The 17236-nt window shown below is 43.9% G+C and overlaps 1 protein-coding gene across 1 annotated transcript; it reads left to right on the plus strand.

The window, feature by feature from the left end:
- The first annotated feature begins 704 nt into the window (after positions 1-704).
- flrt2 (fibronectin leucine rich transmembrane protein 2) lies at positions 705-6260 on the plus strand. The gene is made up of 2 exons (XM_085431305.1): positions 705-1420; positions 3737-6260. The coding sequence occupies exon 2, from the start codon at positions 4191-4193 to the stop codon at positions 6168-6170; it is 1980 nt and encodes a 659-aa protein (XP_085287431.1). The 5' UTR covers positions 705-1420; positions 3737-4190; the 3' UTR covers positions 6171-6260.
- The last annotated feature ends 10976 nt before the right edge of the window (positions 6261-17236 follow it).

Here is a 17236-nt window from a genome sequence, read left to right on the forward strand (position 1 = left end):
ACTTATGAGTGTGACGTATGAATTTCATATACTTTAAACGTCCTCACTCATGCACACTTTACGTGGGCATGAGTGAGAGAAGCGTCACGTGAGCAATTAGGCAAAGTTTGGCGCACTGATACACGAGGAGCGTTAGCGCACGCCGGGGACGTGCGCGGGCACGGCAGCAGTGCCCCGGTGAGCCGGTATTAACGCCAGGGTGCAATGTAGTCTGATGAAATTACCGTGGCTGTCAGCGCCTGTCTGGAAGCTTTGAGGCAGTACAAGAGAGTGGCTGCGGGCAAAGATGAAGCCGTACTTTTGGGCTTAATTATCCAGCTTTAAGCTAATTAGAGGAACACTTCACAAAAAGAACAGGGGTTAAAGAGGCCTAAGACATTACAGCGGGCCAACAGAACAGCACAGAAGCACCGTAGCTAAAGAGAAAGCCCCATTTGCCTGACACTGGAAATTAAAATCCAGGATGATATAGAAGGAAAGGCAGCTTTTATTTAGCGGGAATGTGACTCCAGGACTAATTTCGGAATTTTGTGATTAAAATGAAAGTGTGTGTGTGTGTGTGTGTGTGTGTGTGTGGGGGGGGGGTGGTTGGGGAGCTCGGATCTGACATCAGTGGCGAGGGTTAAGGTAGGCCGGGCAAAATAGCGTGTGTGGGGATAGAGTGTGTTTGAGAGACAAACTATTTTCTGCAGTGTGAGGGCAGCGGGGAGGATCTGTGGCTTAAAGCCATCACGGAGCCGCTCTGGAGGAGATGCATTCTTTATTCTGAGGAGGGGAGGAGGGACAGGAGAGAGAGAGGGGGAGAGAGAGAGAGAGGTGAGCGGAGAAGGCACGTCGCACTATCAGCTGAATCCATCTAAGAAAACAACTCGCAGGGAGTCCGGGTCTGAGCTGCGCCAGGCACTGAAAGGCAAGTCTGACCTCCCCACCAAAAACAGCGCACAGGACGGACGCAGCTGGCCGTCATGGCCCGTGGCGGATCAGGCGGCGGACAGTTCGGCGAGTGCGTCCTCACCGTTCGGCCAGAGTGTGGAAGGCGAGAGAAGTGCCCCCTGCCGCTGTCTCCGGTGCTTTTGCGCCGCTCACGGTGTTGAGTCGAAGCGGAGGGAGCTCTCCTTTTAGAAGCTGGGAAAACGCAGGAGAGAAAAAAAAAGTACCGACGGCAGTGCGGACGGACTCGCAGCCACATCCGAGAGACACACACGGGGAGGCAGAAGGGGACATAACCCATGCGGGCAAATATGCTCCTCCGTAGAGTCGCCGGGTTCGAGCTGCTCGTAGGAACCGACTCGCACAAACGTCGCCGAACAGAGCTTTACGCACGGGTTTGCAGCAGGACCGCATGAAGGACGGAGGCGTAAAGACGGGGGAAAAGTTGACTGCGGTTGCGGGGTTTGCGATGGATAAAGGCTCAGCAAAGGTACGATGGATGCTTTTCGGTCAATAATGAAAGTGTGTGTTAAAATGCAGCTTTACATCGGGCCCGGGCTGCGTTTAAACGAACCACTTTTCACTCGAAATTCATTATTCCAGCGCAGAAAGCGTAACCGAACCCACATCCAGCAGAACTACGTATGGTAAGGAAAGGCGTTCGGGTTCCCAGACACTTTTAGAGAGAAAAAGCAAAGGAAAAACGGTTGTTCAGTTTATATTTGTGCGGTTCATGAGACATTTCATCGAGTTTTTGGCGCTAACAAAACACGCAGCTCCACATTTTTCCCACTCGAGTGAAAACCTGAGTTTTTTTCTTCTTCTTTTCCTCTTTCTTTTTGTAGAGGGGCTTTCACCCTCTGTGCACTGCACGGTTTTCGACCCCAGCCCCCCCCGTTCCCCGCTTTGAAATAATTCATTCAAATGAACACCGCTCACTGGGCAGCCTTTGAAGTGTACCTGATCCGCCTCTTATCGCCTCTTAAATACCTTATCCATTTTTAAACTTTTAATTGCGTTTCTGGGGCTAAATCCAGTTCTAATCGGATTGTCCTGGCCACATATCACAGCGTTCATCTGGTGGTGAGAAACTGTGCTCCCTGGGCTGAAAATTAAATTAAAAAGAAAATCAAGACGGAAAAAAAGCAGAGTGTTGGTGGGGTAGTTTTTTCTCTCCTTTTTTATCAAGCCACTGCAGCTCATTGATCTGTGTTTCTTTGGTGGTGTTAAGTAAACTCGACACTGTGCTGCTTTGAATCTGGATTCTTGGTGACATTTTATTTATGCACCTATCGTAATCTTGATGCTGCTGCCTTCTGCTGTTGATTCTGTCGCTGTGGCAGCACATTTTATCACCTCATGTGGTTGCTTATCCCCACCACCACAAGCTTATTTGATTAAATTTAGCTCTTTCAATTTAGAAAAGTAGATCACAGATGTGTGTCAGAGGATTGTTTCTCCATCCCTGCCACAAAGAGCCCATGCGGGCTTCCATCTAGTCAACAAACAAATGGAGGAATTTAAGGAAGCGGAGCCATGAAGGCGTATAGATTTCTTCTTCTTTCTTTCCCCCCTCCTTCTACTAAATATAGCTGCTTGTCTGATATACCAAGTCTGGATTTAGTTGTTTAACACGGCCCCTAAACTGAACAGATTCCTCTGAGCTCGCTGAATGATGAGGGGCCCCATAACCCTGCAAGGCTCCTTAATCCACAGTCACGGCCGTTGCAGTGCTTAACATTCAACCAGTCGTTCCCACCGTCGTGTGTCATCCAATGCTGACTTCGGGTGGAGCTGCAGTTAAGCTGAAAGCTCCCTATGGTAAGGAAAGGGGGGGGGGGGGGGCAGGGAAATATTTGATGGCTCATAAAAGTTGGAATAATGGATTTTAGGGAGGGGTGGTCTACTGTAATCCAGTGGCCTTGTGCTTCACTGCAAACCTCTCCGAGGTGGAAAAACAGCCTGTATCGATCATTTGTTGCAGGTGGAGGGGCTAAATTATTTTTCAATCCCATTTCTTTTGACAGCTTGTGCTTGTCACTCCATCCGGGGCGCGAGGGGAGCTGATATGCAGCGCCTCTGTTCCTCGATTGCCTCGTCTTTGTTTTCCAAACATCCACAGCCTCAAAATCTCCAGTTTGGCCACGTTAGGTTCAGGCCTTGCACGTAATAACGAGCTCTTCCTCGGGCCACCGGCAAAAACAATTGGCTGTGTTTACTGTAAGCACTTGTGTGTTTACCCGTGTACCTCTGCTCGAGAATCTGCTCAGGCAGCTGGGAAGCAGAAAAGAGGCTGTTGCAGCTTGTTTTCTGTTCGGCATTGTTTTCTTTTCCCAGGAAATATCCTCCGTGTCCATGTTGGCACACAGACAGCTCATATCTTTATTAACCTCGCCTCTTTTTAGCATGTTTTCCATTAAGCAGCGGTGATGTTGCTGAGAAACCCTGTGAATCCACGAGTGTGTGTCCTTGCAGTGCTCTATTACCGCCTTTGATAGAGCGCACGGGATAAAAGCCTTCTTTATGTCTGTGAAACCGGATGTGCAGGAGCTGTTCAGAATATTTATCAGACTCTTTTTTTTTTTTACATAGTCAGTGCATAATTCCACAGTGCAATGTTTTGTGCCTCTGTCTGTCTTGGGAAAGAAGGGAAGAGTGGGAGCAAAATGGAAGTCAGTTGGTATGTGTTTGTATTTTAAATAAAGAGACAGAGGGAAAAGGGAGGCCCCCTATTTTTCTTTTCTTTTTTTCCGAGAACAGGCCACCTCTGAAAATACTCATCTAGCTTCTCTTTGTTTTCCCGCAGGTCTCTGGATCCAAATGTCACCCCCCTTGGACTCTGCCCTGGTCTGGGACCAGCAGTGTGTGACGGACAGGCGAGCGGAGCCTGCGGTGGCACTCAAATTGGCCCTGGCTGAGCTCTGCATGGAGCAGCGAGAGAAGAGTCCTGCTATGGTCTGATGTCTCAGCATGGATGGAGTCAGTCGGAGGCCTGGCCACCACTAATGAGACCATCGCTCTTCGGCTGAGGACTAGCATTTACAGGATTACTCCCACAGTTTCCTGCTCTTTTCCCAGCTAACTGCATCATTACTTAACAATCTTAGTTGGACTTTTTTATATATTTTCATGGGTCTGGTTTTTGGTGGATATATACGTCATTTGCCTCTCTGATTTTCATTTTTTTATTCCCTCCCGCCAGTTTTTTTTTTTTTTTAATTGTTGGTTTGCCTTTTTTCCCCCCTGTTTGTTTTTCCACTATGGAGTTTCTGGCTGGACCCTGGAATAAAGATTGGGCTTCGTTCTTGCAATTTTGGTTGACTGTCATCCTAAGCCTCCAAATGCAATTCAGCCCAGGTGCCTCTTGTCCGCAAGAGTGTCGTTGTGACAAAGGGTTTGTGTACTGCAACGAACGCAGCCTGACATCAGTGCCTCTGGGGATACAGGAGGGCTACAAGGTCCTCTACCTCCACAACAACCAGATCAACAATGCTGGTTTCCCTGTGGAACTTCACAATCTGGTCTCCGTAGAAACTGTGTACCTGTACGGCAACCAGCTGGACGAATTCCCTGTGAATCTGCCCAAAAACACCAAGGTCCTGCACCTCCAGGAGAACAATATCCAAACAATCTCCAAGGCAGCTCTTGCCCAATTGACTAAACTAGAGGAGCTACACCTTGACGATAACTCCATCTCCACAGTAGGGGTGGAAGAAGGGGCCTTCAGGGAGGCGGTAAGCCTCAAACTCCTCTTCCTCACCAAGAACCACTTAAGCAGCGTTCCCATTGGTCTTCCCGAAGACCTGAAGGAGCTGCGGTTAGATGAGAACCGCATTGCTGTCATTGCAGAGGAGGCCTTCCAGAATGTGACACGTCTACAGCGCCTCCTGCTGGACGGGAACCTGCTGACAGATGAGGGCATCGCACCAGGGACCTTCCAGGACCTGGCCACCCTCCGTGAGTTGGCTCTGGCCCGCAATTCACTAACTTTCCCCCCTCCTCTCTTGCCCAGCCAGTCGCTGGTCAAACTTAGCCTACAGGAGAACCAGATCGACCAGATCCCCGTGGCGGCGTTTGCGGGTCTAAACAGGCTGGAAAGACTGGATATCTCCAGCAACCAGCTTCAAACTCTAACACAAGGTGTGTTCGATGGCCTGTCCAGCCTGAGGCACCTCATAGTGCGAAACAACCCGTGGCGCTGTGACTGCACCGTAAAATGGGTGGTGGTGTGGCTCAAATCGCTGCCTTCCTCTGTCAACGCCCGCGGGTTTACGTGCTCGAGTCCGGAGAAGGTGCGTGGCATGACAATCAGAGAGCTCACGCTGGATATTATTGAGTGCCCCATTCAACCCGACCAGCCGCCCTGGCCCACCCTCCGCTCCACACCCCCTCCCCCACCCACCACCCCTGTCACCACCATGATTTCCACCCTCATCACTTCATCCATCCCTTACTACTTTGACTCCCCCTCCCCCACGCTGCCCCCCTTACTTAACAACCCTGCCGGACCCCTGCCTCCTTACGAGGACCCTCTTCAGATCTCCTTCCACGTGGTCAACTCCACCAACATCGACGTGAGCTGGGCTTCCTACTTTACTGTCACCGCCTACAAGGTCACTTGGGTCAAAAGGGGCCAAAGCCAAATCAACGAAGGAATGCAGGAGAAGACGGTGAGCGGGGACCTGCGGCGCATCAGCCTCACCAACCTGGATCCCCGGTCTGTGTATCGGATCTGCGTGCACGTCCTGGACACCCTTAATTCCTATAGGCCTGGGGAGGATACTATATGCTCCGAGGCCAGGACCAAGCCGCCAGTGACCACCAAGCCTCCGGGCAGAGAGCAGGCTCCTCAGGACAGCATCAGCTCCACGCTGCTAATGGCTGGGATCATAGGAGGGGCTGTTCTTATCGTCCTGGTTACGCTGCTCAGCTTGTTCTGCTGGCACATGCACAGGAAGAACCGGTCGTCTTCGACCAAGTGGAAATACAACCGCGGCAGGAGAAAAGACGACTACTGCGAGGCTGGAACCAAGAAGGATAACTCCATTCTGGAGATGACTGAGACCAGTTTCCAGATAGTGGCGCTGAACAATGAGCAGCTGCTCAAGGGAGATTTCCGCATCCAGCCCATCTACACTCCCAACGGGGGCATTGGATTTAGAGACTGTCACCTCAGTAACAACAGCATAGCCTACTGCAAGAGCAGCAACGTGCCCAGTACAGAGTTCTGCCACACGTGATGCTGCAGACACTCAGTACAGCAGCATACACACACACACACACACACACACACACACACACACACACACACACACACACACACACACACACACACACACGCAAAGCAAAGCAAAAAGACTTGCATAAACACACACACACTGTTTGTCTAGACATTGAAAAATATAAAAAATTATAGTGAAATATAACTGTATTATATATATTTCCAAGTTCTGTCTACGATGTAATTTATACTGTGGATAATAATGTGGGATTCTCTGCTATCTTTTTTATTCCTAGAAAAACAGATACAAGTGTTTCTTTTTTTTTTATAACCAGCAGGGTTTTGGAAGTTGTTTTAACGGTCAGTACTGTACATGAACATGGATTTGTACAATCACGGCACCCTGGGTGTAGCTTCTGACAAAAAAAAAATTTGCTGTCAGCCTTGGAAATGTTTTTTGGGGGAGGGGGCGCTTTAGCAGGGCTGGGATCCTTTGCTAACCACAGAAGCAAAAATAGGACCTTTTCACACTTTGAAACCCTGCAAAAAAATCAAAAGAATAATAAAAACACCCTCCCCAGAACAACACAGCAGACGGGGAAATCCAAACACTGCTGATTAGAGGAAATATGGCGCTGGTTCAGTGACGGTGTGTTTAAAAAGGAAAAAAAGAAAACGTGAGAATTGAAGTGCACGTTCTTATTAATGGCAGCAAGGCAGGAAATGAGCAGAGGTAGGCGGTGGTGGCGTGTGACGGGGGTTGTGCACGGCCATGCAGGTTGGGAATATCATCGGTGTTGTTGAAAAGCCTGGGCTGAAAGTTCCTTGACACTAAAAGCATCTTTGTTCTGTTTGTTTCCAGGTAGAATTGGTGGGTTTTGGACAGCTCTGGAAAAATTATTGTTTCTAAAATCATGCTTGAATGTGCTGATTCTTGCTGTTCCTTTCGAAGAAACATTCGTTCGCTCAGCTTCTTTCCCCCCCAAATGTTTTGGCCAGTGAGGCCACAAGGGGGCAGTTTTCCTCAGTGTTTTGTGTGTGTGTGTGTGTGTGTGTGTGTGTGTGTGTGTGTGTGGTACATAGACAGGCCAGAGAGATCACTTTACCTCCACCATTTCCCCCGAGCCCATTACCCAGACAACATTACTCATGCTTGAACAGCATTGTGTCGAGTATTTTTGCTCATTGGGCTACTTAATGATGTGGAATCATTTAAAACTAACAGTGTTTCTGTGTTTGCTGGCTAAATGATATGGATTTTCACCACTCCGGTCCATTATGAGATGATTTGTGTGTGTGTGTGTGTGTGTGGAGAGCATGATGAATTTTGATATGGCTCACACATAACACTAATTATACAGCCACTTATCTCAACCTTGTCCCATCGTCCATTAGACTTTGTGATAAATTAGGAAATTACAACAATGGACTCGCACCCCGCCCATCATCGCACACTGCGCTGCGACCGAGCGCTTCATCTACCTTCTCATTATTTATCCTTTTGTCCGCACTTATAGTGTGGCCTTTTTCATTCACGCTTTGCTCAGCCAAAACAATGCAGCTGCTCACTTCACAACAGCATCTCTGAGAGGATGATTGCCACTCTGTCTGCCTTCCCGTGTCAGCGTCCAACTCTTCGCTCCGATCTGTGCACAGCTCAGTTAAAACGCTTTCCCTGCCCTTCAGCTTGTAAGCGTTGGTGGCTTCTCTTTGCATCGAATGTGAGGGTGCCAGTGTGAGGTCTTCATTATGCACCTCTTAAGGAAGCTTTATTTGATTTGACAAGATTTTATTTTGAGGGGCCAGGCTTAAAGAGCTGCTTCCCTTTTCTTTCCCCCCTTCCCATAATCCTCAACCAAAAAAGGGAGAGAAATATGTAGGCCTTATTTTCACATGGCTGCCCGAAGCTCATGCTGAGAGGTAGTTTTTAACTCTTTGCGAGGCACACAGATTCAGCTGTTCAAATGCACTGTACCCGACAGAGTCGGCACAACCTAAGATCACTTTTTACAATTCAGAGATTTTTTTAAGGGCTCGTGCGAAGCGTTGAGATTAAAAGTAAGCGCTCTTCCTATGACTCCAGCAATAGCTCAGTTTGTGATAAATTGGCCTGTTTGCAATTCCAGTGCTTAAAATCTGTTCAACCTTTAATTGAATACTTTAATGAATTAAATCATCCATCTTAAAATGTAATTTAAGGTCACCTTAAAATTATTTTTACGTATTGAAAATTCATTTGTTTTTTAGATGGAAGTGGTAATTTCTTTTTCAAAGATAAAATCTCTGTCATTAATTTTTTTTTAATGACAGAGATTTTAATGACATTTTTTTTCTGAGTGTTTAGCTGAAAAAAAATCTACTAGAGTTTCATCATAAAAACTTTTTGTAACATTTCAGAATATTGTATATTATCATGTAGCCTAATTGTTCTTTGCTGTACAGTTGTTGTGTGTTTAGGTCACAGATTTACTCTTTGCAGCTCTTTGTTCATTTGCACAAAAAAAAGAAACAAAAACCGAAGATATATAATTTGTTTTCTCAGAAAAGCATTTTAGCTAGCATAGCAATATTTGAACAAGGACCAATAGCAGATATGTTATAGCTATCACAACATTATTTTTGTCAGATCTGTTTTTTTGGTCATGATAGTTGTGCAGTAAAATCTATTAAAAACATCTAATTAACACCACTTTACTGTTAGCATGCTAAAAAAAGGTGCTAGCACCAGCAGCCAGCTAGCCTAACCTAGCTTGGAAAGTAAAAACATGAAAACAGCTTGTAAACAGCTTGTTTGCACTCGCAAACAAGTCTATGAAGTCTTCTACGCTGTAAAACCACAAGGTCATTTTTAGACTTCTAATTTTTGTACAGATTGAACAAATGTGATCTAATGTAGATATTGGACATAGCGAGATTAGCCATAGCCCTGTCTGTTTCAAGCTAAGCTCATCTGCTCTTGACTACGACTTCGTGTCTATGGCATCAATCTTCTCCTTACTTTAGTAAGAAACCACCTATTATTCCCCAACTTCTCAATTAATATGCAGGTGGTTTAGATAATTTATTTAAAGCTAAGGATGATTGATAGCGATGATTGATTTGTCGGGTTTTTTAATTTCTTTTTTGCCATCATATCCAAATGTATTTTTTTTTTGTGAATATTTTTAACCAAAATAATCACAATATCAATCATGTGAAAAAGGAACAATCATACTACTCTGCTCACTATAAGGGACACTGTCACTGGCTGCCTATTATCCTAGTTGAGCTTCAAGTCTGAAAACTGGAAAATAGCTAGTGTGCTCAGGCTAATGCTAAAAAACTTTACTATAAAATGTTGTTTTTAGACTTCATATTTTTGCACAGATTAAAAACAAATGTGAACTAATGTGCTCATTAGTGGTGTTGGCATTGGTGCTGGTAAATGGTGAGTTGAACATAACAGTTTTAGCTTATCACTGAATTAAGCTATACAGACATGAAAGTGATGTGAGTCTTCTCATTAATCTCAGCAAAAAAAAGTGAACTTTGTAAAACGGCAAACCCCATCTTTCACTCCTCAGCTCCTATTCAAGTATGTAAATCATTTTTAAAAATTATCTCAAGTTGTTCTACATCTTCTGTGGTTATCAAAGTATCTCTACTTTTTGTTTAATTCTTTTTCTACTAATACACATATCAGCCAACCCAATACATGCTGTCCATCGAGACACACCAGGCTGCCCTGACCTGTGCTCGGCTTTCCCCTGCTGGGTACCTAACCGACAGTTCACCATGTACTGTTCGCTACATGCTTTAACAGCTGACCATAATCCCACGCAGCACTTGAACATGCTACCACTGGGATTTTTTTTTCTTTCATTTTAGATATAAAGCCCTATTTTAGTCCCACGATCAAGCAAGCCAGCTGAATCCATTGCAACATTTAGCATCTCCCCCTGTCTGTGAATGTGTAACGGAGACAGATATTTGCCTTACCTTTTATGCAGGAATGAATAATTAACGAGAGGGAGAGAGAGCGAGGGAGTTAAGTGGGAGGAAGAAAGGGGAGTAGAAAACATGAGACATAAAGAGACGGCAGCAAGAACAGAAAGCACATTTCTCCGATCGACTGCAGTAACAATAACGGCGTTAACAGGAAGCGTGACACACACACTAGCTAACGAAGAGACTGTTCATCCATAGTGCCAGAAATTAAGCGGTGCACTGCTAATGATTCAGCCAGACTGGGAAGAGGCTTTGGTGGTTGTTTTGCAGCATACATTACTCTTAATTTCGATCAAGAGACTGCAGTGCCATAGCCAATGGAATTTACACACGGCTGCGAATGTCGTCTTATTACAGTTTCAGGGTGCCGAGAAGCTCATTGATTCACGTTGGAATAATTATGTTTAATCATTGAGAGGTCACCTCAGACAGAACACGTGAAATTGAAAAGGTGGAAAGTCGCCCGTTTCTTCCTGCAGGCAGAACCTTTGCTGCAAATATCTATTAGCCAGTGATGTTCATTCAAGAATTTTTTGCATGTACTGTATTTAGCTTCATAGCCTTTCATTTGTTATCACACCGAGGTTTGGACTTTCAAATATTTCTTCTTCCCAGTCGATCGCCACACGCGGTTGAGATGCAGCACGCAGAGATTTTCTTTGGTGTAGAGGAAGTAGGCTGGAAACTTACAGTGCATGTAAAATGGCTATGTTGGGATACGTCGCCATCCTGGCTTCTGGCTTCTCATCCAAGACACAGTGTTACGTTAGCCATCCACACCGAGACGTTTTCTTAGGAACCAAAGTTAAATTTCTGTTCTCATGATGAAATATTGATGTTGTTCCATGTATGTGCCTTGAGGTTGAACTTACAATGTAAAGTCCTTGAAACCTTTAAATGTTTTTGCACAAACTGTAAATACTTAAGTGAAGCTTTTTGAAAATAAAAGAGCCATTGGATTTGAGCGATCACTCGTTTCCTTGTATCCAGCAAAGAAGTGAATGTGTTCTTTGGAGTGATCCTGCATTCTTGTTGCTCTACATGTTCCCCAAAAACACACTCGGAGCGAAATCTATTTTGGGTCAGACACTGGCAATACTGTGTCAAAGATTTGTGCTGTGCGCAACATGCCAAGTTATCCTCTTATTTCTATATGGGAAGCTTGTGCCGTCTTAGCGTAGCCACTGCAGCTTAGCATTCAGCTGGGGAGAATCCAGGAGACTCTCTTATTCTGCTTGTATGGCACAACTAAACCCCAGGATGGGCTCGATCTCGAAGTCCAACTTTTTTCCCTCCATGTGACCGCATCCCAGTGTGGCCTCTGTAACCTCCAGCCTGCTAAGAAGCCCACGTTAGCAGAGTCTTAATTCACTATGACAATTAACCACAGCTGAAACAAAAGGGTGTGCCACTCTGGTATTTTGAGCTGGAAATGGGTATATTTCTTAAAATCCCCAAATGTCAAAATGTGATTTGTTATTGCGGAATTGTCGGCTTTACGTGGAGGCCAAGTGGTTAAAAGAATCGAGGCTTTGGCGCTCGGATCATCCGCTGTCTGTTCCTCCCTCTTTCTGTGTTGTGCAACTCTTGCTTTGAAAGATTTAGTGTATAATCTCCTCCCTGTGCATTTTCCAGGACTGGCTTCTTCACTGAGGTGAAGCTAGTCATAAAGAAATTATTCACGCAGCTTGGATTAATCATTAAAATCTTTAGTGATGTGTACAAATGTTTGCAAGAAAATCAGAACTGCCATCAAGAAATGTAGCAAACTGTAGCAAATGTTTAAAAGTACAATTTCAGGAGGGAAAATTATATGTTAACAGAAACGTCCAAACCATGTAAAGTATTCAAAGTTAAGAAACAGCTTTTCAGAATAAATAAAAATGGAACCGAGAACTGTCAAATTTTGCTAAGCTAATTCATTTTGGCTAATTTTATTGTTATATATCTTAAAACAGTTTACAGTTGTTACAGTGGTCTGGTTATGACATTAAATGTCAGGTTCCAGACGCATCAACCACATGACCTTAAATTTGAACCTGGTCAAATTAGCTAACCATACTTTAGCTAGTTCGTTGTGTTAGTTACACGTTACTCGGTGCTTCATCCGTTGTCAGTGTTGGAGCTTAAAACCTACATTTAATCGAGCAGGTATATTTGAAGTATTGACTTTATTGTTTTCTTGCTGCTTTATATTTTACATTGAAGTATAAAATAGACGCTGCTAAAATTAGCAACACACATAATTAAGTGTAGAAATTAATCTGATTTTTAACCACACGATTATCACGTTAGGCTATGCAAATGAGAACAACAATATCCTGAATCTGTTAAATTCGCTAACTTAATTATATGATCTCTTATTTCCCTTAGCTGTCAGCTAATTTCAGTATTGCTCTGCATTATAGAGGGACGTTTATATGCATAAACCTATAACATGTATTATTATGATAAAGTGCTGCTTAACCATTAGTTATAATAATTAGTTTATAGGGTTGTAACACTTAAACTTTTTAATATTAGTGCTGCTTAAGAAGCATTTCACTGTTATATATTTCTTTTATGCTCCTATGTATTGTAAGTAAAGGACAGACTATTCTGCGTACAGTCTGGTGAAAACTAATCTCTTGTTAAAAACTCTTATTTGTGCTACAACCCATCTTATCTATTGATTTGGTAAGCTCTGCTGAGTAGTCACCTACCCAGTGAGTACTTATCTGAAAACTCAGAGATAAGTCCTCACTAAGAACCAAGTTGGTACGCTCAGTTTTCTAGAACATGTTTTTTGTGAATGCTGTAAATCATTTCAAAGAAAGTGGTTTGTCATATTCCATATGGCTTCAACTAATCAAATGTGAATTTCCGCCTTTGAATCGTTCCGTGAACAGGTGTTAGCGCCGAGTAGCTTTATTTTTTTCGCTCCCCTAAAGGAATTTTCAATTTTGTGCCTTGTAAAAGCTCCATAACAGCCTTACTTTGTGATCCACATTTAAGCATCTTCTAATCAGCCTCAATATGGTGGAAAAGTCATTAAAGCAATCTTATTCCAGGTATTACAAACGTCGACATCTGGCAGAATTAACATTGAACTGATTGGTTTAAATCTGCGCTCCAGCGTTATCCCGTCTTTCATTGCCCTCAGTAGTGTTTAATTAAAGCCTGAATGCAGGTGAAGCCTTTGCCTCTTTCACAATATGTCGGGCTAATTGTGTGTCACAATGGGTCACTGGACTCCGCCTATTGGTTGCCAAGAGTGGACACAATGAACATTAAGTAAAAACCACCCAAATCAATTTAGGATCACCTTGCTGTGTGATGAAATTATATGGAAAGTAAATGAATGGAAAATTGGTCTGAACAGGCAGCACTGTGTGTGATTATTCCTGCGTGAAGGTGAAGGAGGAAAAAAGGCCCGGCGACTTTTCCCTTTCACGAAGCGACACTGTTTGCTGAAGGTGCTCGCCCTTTTTGATGCCGGCCATTAAAATGTGATGTTCTGAGTTTAAAGCAAACACAGCACTGACACTGCAGGAATTCCTCTGGCAGTGTTTAAGGGTTGGACGCGGGGTGGTCTTTTCAGCGGTTGTCGATCAGTGGACCGTTTTGAAATGTAAATTCAATTTGTCCTTCTGAATTTAGATTTTTCGGCGACAGATTGCCATGTGAGCTGCAAACAGCCTTTTTTTTCTTTCTCTGTATCTCAGCACAGAAAATGTGCTCGGCACCATTAAAATAAGAAAGATATTTTCAGCACTGAAATGAGTGCATTAAATCAGGCCTGACAAGCTGTTTAGTGTCTGTGAGGAGACTTGCCTTTAAAAACTGCAGCACTCTCCATAATATGAACTGTTTTCTTCCCTTTTACAACTTATGAAAAGTTGCCCACCAGCTATACTGAGCACTGTAATTGGTGACAAGATAAGGGGTTACACTGAAAACTGCTGTGTGGCTGCCTGACCTGGGTGGTGTTTACAGGTGCAGACACACTAAAAAGCAGCCCCCGCTGTTTACAGTGTGATGCAACCCACAACCAGACAACAATTGCAACAAATGGTGCAATTGTGAAGCTTATAATGGTCAGCTTGTGTTGCGGCAGTTTCCTGGAGGCAATAATAGAGCTGACCGGCCAATGGTAGCAGATTGCAGTGAACTGTATCTAAGGTATGAATCAAGATGGTTAGTAATCATTTGAATAGGTTTTGCCATCTACTAATATTATTTGTCTTATTTTGGCCTCGTGTTAAATCTACTGTTGCCATAATCTGGACACTTTGTGCATCAATAGAAAGTATAATGTTGCACATTTTACAAACGTAGGCCCACTTTATCCAACCCCGTCTTTTAAAGTGGAAGTATTAATGATGCATATTGTGTGCTGAGAGGTTTGAATGCACTTTTAACTCACAGTCTCAACTTTCTATAGCCAACTCACTTGCACCCCCCTCAGGATGTGCGCCTCACATGAAAGAAAAACATGTATATTTATTGAGATCTATGAAGTGTAGCATGTTGGTTTTAATGTTTCATAGAAAGATAAGTAACCTGCCATGCTAGCTCAATGAGTTTACAGAGATTATTACAAACTGCAGCATCCACAGTATTTGAAACGCTGCCTAAACTGCTTTTGATTGGACGCCTGTAACAGCACAGCTCTGTGTCGTACTGCCAGGTAAAAACTCTCACGTTGACCTGCTAATTTAGCTTGTTTTTCAAGCTCACAATATATGTACATGTCCTCACTGTCTTTTTTCCATGAAGCTGTGCAGAGTGGAACTTGTGCGCATTTGTATGCTAATTGGTGATTTCTCTGTCTAGCTTACATTGCGGTGTTGGCTTCCTCGGGGAGCCTGTTATCATAAGAAAGGTCATGTCTTCTAACACAAGTATAGAGGAATAATTGGCTTGGACCTGAACAGCACTTCGTCTCTGTCTGGTTTGCTTGATTGAAAGGAATTGTGCGTCTGGCACGCTTGAAATAAAAAAAAAAAAAAATACAATATTAATGATGTTGAGCTGGATGAGTTTTTTTTAATAGAGAAGATGTTTATGCATGCGCAGCAATCACAACAAGGAGGAAGGGCGAAATGGAATAAATTGGTCGTTCTGGCTTCGAGTTGTTGTTCTTCAGAAGTCATTTGTGGCAAGACTACTAAATGTGAACATTTTAAATAATTAAAACGCCACCTGCCAAGGAAACTTTGAGCAAATTCCCCAGTAGCCAGCCAGATTAAAGTTTAACTTTCTCTCCTGGAGCACACGGAGCAAGATAGCACTTCCATATGCCGGGCCAGTGGGTCAGAGGAGTAGCCGTTCCAGGTGGGACGGAGCAGCTGTGACCTTGAGCGCTACTCGCCGTCTGGTAGTGCCCATAATGAATGGAGACTGTGATGAATAGTGAAAGCAAAGTTCTCCCAGCTTTCTGGAGGTGACCAGGAGGAAATGGTCTCTCTCTCTTTGTTTTCATGTTAGATCTAAGTTCAGCATGTGCAAGGTCTCAGCCCAGAGAGGTTCACCGACATCACTGAAGCTCTGCTGAGACGATTGGGTGAAGTTTTGCTTTAGAGAAAGCAAAAGAAAATGTGTTATAATTATTCTTTTGCTCACATTTAGAAACATCTAAAAAGAAGCAGAAAATCTAACCTCTGTAGGGTTGAAGCGTCTATGAGGGTGAATATCACCAATGGAAGGAAATCCTGAGACTAAACTGGCTGTTCTTTGAGTTTCACCTCAGCTGTGTTTATCTGACCAATCAAAAGACAAAGAAATAATATTAGCCAGTTTGCGCCTTTCTGGAGCTATAATAGGTTCCTCAGAACAAGATTTAAAATATGATAATTATCCATCGTCCCCAGCCGAGTGTGACGTGGGTCAAACCTCACCACTGCTTTGAAATGGTCCAATAGTGATATATAAAACGTCAGCAACCAAACTGATTTAACTGGCAATTAAGCTTGGTGAATGACTAGCAACCTGTGCTGGTTGTGTTTCATTTCATCTTGTCAGCTTTCTACTTTTCTACGTACTTTATCGAATAAGCAAATGTAGGTTTGCATACAAAGCTGCCTCCAAGTTTCACCACAGCGACATGAGAAAGTGCTCAACTGCGATGCGAGACCGCAGCGAGGATCGTTGCGAGTCACGTAATCTCCCCGAGTCATGAACTCCTTGTTCACAGCTGCATTCTTCAGGCCGAAGTCATAAATACCCTCCTTGGAGAAAGTAAAACCCGTGGTGCTGCAGTACTGCTGGCCCAGAAACACGGCTTTGATGAGCAAAACATTCCCCCATTTGTGATGGAAAGAGTGCTGAGTGGTTGTCGCCAGGCAAACATCTGCAGTCGATGTAACGCAGGAAAGTTGCTTTTGATGTGCGCTCATTTAGTCTGTTAGAAATCACGAGTTGCTGTGCACGTCCTTAATCGACTTCACTGAATTGATCCAAAACTGCATCCAAAGAAGGGATTCTTAAATAAATACAGTTCACTTGATTTACCTTTGAGAAGTTCTATTTATGTTTAGCTGCGAGAGTGCCGTCATCGCTGACGCTCTCTGTGGGATGGCAGCTTGGTTCTGACTGGCAGGGTTTGTTTTCAGTATATAAAAAAATGATGAATCATTAAGGAGAACATGTGGAATATGTTGTGCAGGAGTCTATAGGTCTTGACCTCTCTATGCACTGTCTTGTGGAGGTTATGGGCTCAGTCTCTCATTTTGGGTTCTACTGAATAAAAAAAGTAAATCTCTTTTGTAAATCTTGATCATGCCGTGTTTCAGATTGGAGGATTATCTGTGGTATAAAGACGAACATTATTGGCTAACAGTTTGTAACACCTGTCCGCATCACGTCCACTCTCGACGCTCTACTCCTATCGGCAGCAGTAGCAGTTAATGATGCAAGCTCGCGCTCTCTGACTCCTTCATGACACCCTTGCTGTTTGTGAATCAAATTGTGGATATGAACAAAAGGTCATGGTTACACTTCTTAGCCTTTCCTGTCAGCTTGGACAATGCAGTCACTGAGCTTACAGTAAACATTACATCACACCCAGGATATTTATGCTAACACCTTGCAAGTGGGCGCTAGGTAGCCAAAAGCGCA

This window comes from Copadichromis virginalis, linkage group LG15 (genome assembly GCF_057382275.1).
Source record: "Copadichromis virginalis isolate Kocher_CV1m ecotype Utaka linkage group LG15, C_Virginalis_male_GT1.1, whole genome shotgun sequence".
Taxonomy (NCBI): Eukaryota; Metazoa; Chordata; class Actinopteri; order Cichliformes; family Cichlidae; genus Copadichromis; species Copadichromis virginalis.